The sequence below is a fragment of the Rhinopithecus bieti genome, unplaced genomic scaffold (genome assembly GCF_001698545.2).
Source record: "Rhinopithecus bieti isolate Rb0 unplaced genomic scaffold, ASM169854v2 scaffold_35865, whole genome shotgun sequence".
In the NCBI taxonomy this organism is placed as follows: domain Eukaryota; kingdom Metazoa; phylum Chordata; class Mammalia; order Primates; family Cercopithecidae; genus Rhinopithecus; species Rhinopithecus bieti.
This window is the reverse complement of record NW_016814950.1, coordinates 195,654-202,317: the sequence shown is the minus strand read 5'-3', so window position 1 is coordinate 202,317 and position 6,664 is coordinate 195,654. Positions and strand designations below refer to the sequence as shown.

Sequence of the window (6,664 nt, the reverse complement as noted above, 5' to 3'; positions counted from 1 at the left end):
ATGAGGAAACTAACGAGCCCTGAGCGCTTCCATGCACCAGGTGCTGTGCAAACACTATTTCATTTGGTCCTCTCATTCATTCATTTGACACATATTGAGCGTCTACTGTGTACCAATCCCCAGAGATAGTCTTTAACCCTCACATGCATTAACTAATAAAATATCTATGAAATGCCTGCCTTGTGCCTGACCACTGGAAATGTACCAACTGTTTTACCAGGCGGAGTATTTACTGATGAATCCATCGGAGCAAAGTGGTGAGGGACAGGATGGTGGACAATAACGACAGCTGGCATTCTGGGTGCTTGGTGAAGAGCGAGGCACCATCTTAAACCTTTCCCTAACATAGTTTTCTCAGATTCAGCACTACCTGATGTTAGTATTGGCCATTCTTCCAATAAAGTTGTGCGGTTGCAGAGATTTCAGCAGCACCCCTGGGCCTCCTTAACTCACTGGTACCAGTAGCGCACTTCCTAATCGTGACAACCAACAATGTCTTCAGATATTGCCAAATTCTCCACCCATGGGATAAGAAAATCACCCCTGGTTAGACCACTACCCTATATTTACTCATTTTTAACCTTAAACAACATCCATGAGTGGGTGCCATTATGTCTCCATTTTACAGATGAAAAATGGAGGCACGCTATGACTGCTGAGTAAAGACTATGAACAGAATGATGTGACATGGGAAGGGGGGTCATCAGGGAACCTCACTCAAGAAGTGACCTTAGAAGGAGAGACCAGAAGAAGGTATTGAGGGAGGGAGTCTGTGGCCCCCTTGCATTTCCACAGGATGCAGATCCCCCCAGAAATTTTGTATGTTCAAATCCTAACCTCCAAGATGAATGTATAAAAGGTGGGGCTGGGCCCGGCACGGTGGCTCATACCTGCAATCCCAGCATTTGAGAGGCTGAAGTGGGTGGAAATCACCTGAGCTCAAGTCGAGAATAAGCCTGGCCAAATGGTGAAAACCACTGTCTCCTTAACCAAAAAACAAGATTAGCTGGGCGTGGTGGGAGTGCCTCTAATGCCAGCCACAATGGGAGGCTGAGGCAGGAGGAATCACTTGAACCTGGGAGGGCAAAGGTTGCAGTGAACCAAGACATGCACTGTACTCCAGCCCTGGGCAACAGAGCAAGACTCCATCTCAAAAAATAAAAAAGTGGGGCTTGTGGGAGGTGATTAGATAATGAGGGTAGAGCACTTGTAAATAGATTGTATGCTTTTTAAAAAAAAACAAAAAACAAAACACAAGATTGTGGAGACAGGGTCTTACTGGTATTGCTCAGGCTGGTCTCAAACTCCTGGCCTCAAGCAATCCTTCCACTTTGGCCTCCCAGTCCTGGGATTACAAGAGTAAGCCATCATGCCCAGTCTCGGCTCACTGTAACCTCCACCTCCCGGGCTCAGGCAATCCTCCCACCTCAGCTTCCCATGTAGCTGGGACTATAGGCGCGTGCCATCACACCCAGCTAAATTTTTTTATTTATTGGTAGAGACTGGGTTTCGCCATGTTGCCCAGGCTGGTCTCCAACTCCTGAGCTCAGGTGATCCATCCACCTCGGCCTCCCAAAGTGCTGGGATTATAGGTGTAAGCCACCACTCCTGGCCCCTAGTTAAATTTTAAAATGGGTTTTGGACAGTGGATAGAAAAAATTTTAGAGAAACGGATGAAATAGGCAAAAGTTGACTCAACACATGCATTCATTTGATTACACAAATCTGCATAAAATGACACTCCAGTCCGGTTGGAGATAAAAGTCCTTACTTCACTCATGGAGCCTGAGGTGGCTTCTCCCCACATTTCCGGGGCTCCCAGGTCACAGGTGCCCCTTTTGGAAGCTGCACAGCGTGGTCATTAGGGAGTTCAGGTGGCCTGGGTATGATCCCAGCACTGCACTTATCGTGAGCCATCAGGCAAGGCAATTTACTGTTCCATGCCTCAGTTTCCTTATCTGTAAAATGGCATAGAGTTTCTTTGTTGGATCATTGAGAGAACAGTGTGTGTGTGTGTGTGTGTGTGTGTGTGTGTGTGTGTGTGTGTATGTGTATTTCAAACTTCATAACAACCCTAAGAGCTAGGTATTCGTATTATCCTCATTTCACAGACGAACCAAGTCTGTGTAATTTGCCCAAGGTCACACAGCCAGTAGGCAGCATTAGAATCTCATAGTCTATGAGCTTAGCTGCCAAGAAGGGTTGGGATAGAACAGATGTCCAGTTTGAGAGTAAAGCTGGGAGGTCAGAGGATAAGAGCCAGGTAGGCGTGGTCTTAATTCTGTCAAGTCCAACTTAAGAATCCTCCGAGTCCCCTACATCTCCTGCAAAACACAGCCCAGAACCTCATCCTTCTGCTGAAAGGATTCAGGTATCATCAACTGAGGTGAGAAAAAGCAAAGCAGATTGGCTCTGGGCTCGATGACTCACGTCTGTAATTCCAACACTTTGGGAGGCCAAGACGGGAGAACTGCTTGAGTCCAGGAATTTGAGACCAGCCTGAGTAATTTAGTGACACCTCTTCTTTACAAAAAATTTTAAAATTAGCCGGGAGTGGTGGTGTGTGCCTGTAGTCCCAGCTACTTGGGAGACTGAGGTGGGAGGATGGCTTAAAGCCCAGGAATTAGAGGCTGCAGTGAACCACGATCATGACATTGCACTCCAGTCTGGGCAACAGAGTGAGATGCTGTTTCAAAAAAGAAAAAAAATAAAATCAGTTTGATGGGGTAGGGTTAGGGAGCTTGTCAGCAAACAGATTTTGGATGTGCTGAGGATCATATGAAACCCTAGGGAACCGGTGACATTGAGATAGGGGAGAGCTGAGGAGTTCCATCTGGGACATGTTGAAAATTTTTTTAATAGAGATAGGGTCTCACTATGTTGCCCAGGCTGGTCTCGAACTCCTGGGCTCAAGTGATCCTCCCACCTCAGCCTCCCAAATTGCTGAGATTACAGGCATGAGCAATGCGCCCAGCCCGCTGGGACATGTTGGATTTTATGTGCCACCCAGATGGTTGGATGCTCAGATCTGAAAAGCAGGAGAAAGCTCTGGGCTGGAAATAGGAAACTACACCTCAGTTCTCCAGGCAGTCACTGATATAGTCGGTAGGGGATTGGGGGAACCCTCAGGAGACATCGCACAGTCCCCCCTCTCTCTCTTTATTTCTCTCATCCCTCAGAAAAGAATAAGGAACTGCCCAGTACACACCTGCCCACCAACGCTGGGATCCTGGCAGCCACCATTATTGGATCTCTTGCTGCTGGGGCCCTTCTCATCAGCTGCATTGCCTATCTCCTGGTGACAAGGAACTGGAAGGGCCAGAGCCACAGGTACAGGGTCCCCAGATGTCCCTCTCCTGTCTCCTCCCACTGTCTTCTCAAGCCCCGTGGATTCTTCCACAAGTCACATCATCCGGCTCATACACAATCTCATCAACTCTTGGAACTCCTGGGGTGAAAAGGATCTTTCTATCCTGTGTTAAACAGAATTCTGCATTGCAAGGGACAGGAAACCTATTCTTTNCCAGGAAACCTATTCTTAAACTGACTTACCAAAAACAAGGAATTTTAGACAGGGTCTCGCTCTGTCACCCAGGCTGGAGTGCAGTGGTGCAGTCACGACTCACTGCAGCCTCGACCTCCCTGGGCTCAGGTGATTCTTTCACCTCAGCCTCCCAGGCAGCTGAGACTACAGGTGTGCATCACCAGGCCTGGCTAATTTTTTTATTTTTGTAGAGATGAGATTTTGCCCAGGCTGGTCTCGAACTCCTGGGCTCAAGTGATCCTCCAGCCTTGGCCTCCCAAAGTGCTGAGTGGCATGAGCCACTGTTCCCTGCCCAAAAACAAGGAATTGTTTAATACTACATAACTTATTAACTTCAGGTAGGGCTGCATCCAGGGGCTCAATGTTCTCAAGTGACTCCTTTATATACTCCTCAACTCTGTATTTTTTTTCGGTGGCTTCATTCTCAGGCAGGCTCTCCTCTGTTGCGACAAGATCACTCCCAAAGGGCAGGCTCATACTCCACCTGTTTAGCCATTCCTAGCAAGGAGACAACCTTGTTCCTGGTAGTTCCAACAAAAGCCCCAAGTCTACCTCTCATTGGCTTAACTCAGATCACATGAATTTTCATGACCCAATCACTGTGGCCAGGGGTTGGTGGCCAGGGAAAGCCCTGATTGGCCAAACTTGGGCTATTTGTGCAGCCCCAGAGCCTGGGATAGATCCAACTCCGTTTAATCAAATGAATTGAGAGTGTAGACCAGCTCTCCAAAGGAAAACTGGATGCTATTGTCAAAGAAGGGGAGTGGACAGCGGTAGGCAAAGCTATCAGATGCCACCTACCTCTGTGTGGGGAGAGAGAGAGAGATGGGGTCCTGTTTCCCCCAGGGAGAGTCTGTTTGTGAAAAATTCCTTTCTTATGACATCAGCATCTTCAGAACTTTGTCTCTTGAAATTGATTCTGAACTGATTGTAGATAAGGTGTCTAATTTTTCTGCCACTCACCAGTTCCTAGAATTTGAAAGCAGCAATTTTGTCTCCTTTCTTAATTGTGCCATGGATTCTTTTTTCTTCTTCTTCTTTTTTTTTTTTTTGAGACAGTCTTGCCACAGTGCAGTGGAGCAATCTCGGCTCACTGCAATCTCTGCCTCCGGGGCTCAAGCAATTTAGTGCCTCAGCCTCCTAAGTAGCTGGGACTACAGGCGTGCACCACAACACCTGGCTAATTTTTTTGTATTTTAGTAGAGATGGGGTTTCACCATGTTGCCCTGAGTGGTCTCAAACTCCTAATCTCAGGCAATCCACCGGCCTCGGCCTCCCAAAGTACTGGAATTACAGGCGTGAGCCATTGCGCCTGGTCTATTTCTTTTTTCTTTTTTAGAGAGACAGGGTTTTGCTCTATCACCCAGGCTGGAGTGCAGTGGTGTGATCATAGTTTACTACAGCCTCAGACTCCTGGGCTCAAGTGATCCTCCCACCTCAGCCTCCTGGGTAACTGGGACCACAGGCCTGTGCTACCACACCTGGCTAATTATCTGTATTATTATTTTTTGTAGAGATGGGGTCTTGCTATGTTGCCCAAGTTGACCTCAAACTCCTGGCCTTAAACGATCCTTCCGCCTCAGCCTCCCAAAATGCTCGAATTACAGGCATGCACCACCATGCCTAGCTTATTTTTTACTTTTTGTAAAAATAAGATCTCCCTGTGTTGCCCTGGCTGGTCTTGAATTGCTGGGCTCAAGCCATCCTCCCATCTCAGCCCCCGAAGTAGCTGGGACTACAGGAATGCACCATTTCCAAGCTTGCTTTCTTCTTGTTTTGCTCTTGTCGCCCAGGCTGGAATCCAATGGCGCAATCTCAGCTCACTGCAACCTCCGCTTCACAGGTTCAAGCGATTATGCTGCCTCAGTTTCCTGAGTAGCTGGAATTACAGGCACCCACCACATCGCCTGGCTAATTTTTGTATTTTTAGTAGAGACAGGGTTTCACCACGTTGGCCACGATGGTCTCAAATCCTGACCTCAGGTGATCTGCCCACCTTGGCCTCCCAAAGTGCTGGGATTACAGGTGTGAGCCCCTGCGCCCAGTCAATTATTATTTTTTGTACTCAAAACCGGACACACATCTTCCACCCCCTCCCCCTCTCTCCATTTTCCTTCATAGGGAAGGAATGTTGCTCTCTGATATTCTACTGTCAGTGCTTTACTCCAATTTTCTTCCCCTCTCTTTCCCCCCTAGACTGCCTGCTCCAGGGGGCCAGGGATCTCTGTCCATCTTGTGCTCCGCTGTGTCCCCAGTGCCTTCAGTGATGCCCAGCACATGGTTGGTGCTTGTAAATACTTATTTGGTGAATTAACAAACTCGCTATAGTGGTGTCAAGAGTACTTTTGTTTCATACTCAAAGTCTTGCTCTATTGCCCAGGTTGGGGTACAGTGGTGCTATCATAGCTCACTGTAGCCTCGACCTCCCTGGTTCAAACTATCCTCCCACCCCAAGTCTCCCAAGTAGCTGGGACCCCAGGTGCGCACCACCATGCCTGGCTAATTTTTATAATTTTTGTAGAGACAGAATCTCACTTTGTGGGTCAGGCAGGTCTCAAACTCCTGGCCTCAAAAAATTCTCCTGCCTTGGTCTCCCAGTGTGCTGGGTGTATAGTCATGAGCCACTTCACTTGGTTCCAGTGTACTTTTTAAATTAAGGGTATTCAGGACGGGTGCAGTGGCTCATGCCTGTAATCCCAATATTTTGGGGGGCCAAGGCGGGTGGATCACTTGAGGTCAGGGGTTCGAGACCAACCTGAGGAACATGGTGAAAACCTGCTCTACTAACAATACAAAATTATCCGAGCATGGGCCGGGTGTGGTGCCTCACGCCTGTAATCCCAGCACTTTGGGAGGCCAAGGCAGGCTGATCATGAGGTCAGGAGATCGAGACCATCCTGGCTGACACGGTGAAACCCCGTCTCTACTAAAATACAAAATTAGCCGGGCATGGTGGCGGGTGCCTGTAGTCCCAGCTACTAGGGAGGCTGAGGCAGGAGAATGGCGTGAACCCGGGAGGTGGAGCTTGCAGTGTGCCAAGATCGCACCACTATACTCCAGCCTGGGCAACAGAGCGAGACTCCGTCTCAAAAAAAAAAAAAAAAAAAAAAAAAAAAAATA

General features: G+C 48.1%; 1 protein-coding gene across 1 annotated transcript in view; it reads left to right on the top strand.

Annotated features, from left to right (window-relative positions):
* Nucleotides 1-6,664, top strand: part of CEACAM19 (CEA cell adhesion molecule 19) — a 12,298-nt gene continuing 5,634 nt past the window's right edge. Inside the window, exons 1-3 of the mRNA XM_017852761.1 lie at nucleotides 1-40; nucleotides 3,180-3,330; nucleotides 5,741-5,824. Of these exons, the coding sequence (XP_017708250.1) occupies nucleotides 1-40; nucleotides 3,180-3,330; nucleotides 5,741-5,824 (275 nt within the window). The remainder of the gene's footprint in view (nucleotides 41-3,179; nucleotides 3,331-5,740; nucleotides 5,825-6,664) is intronic.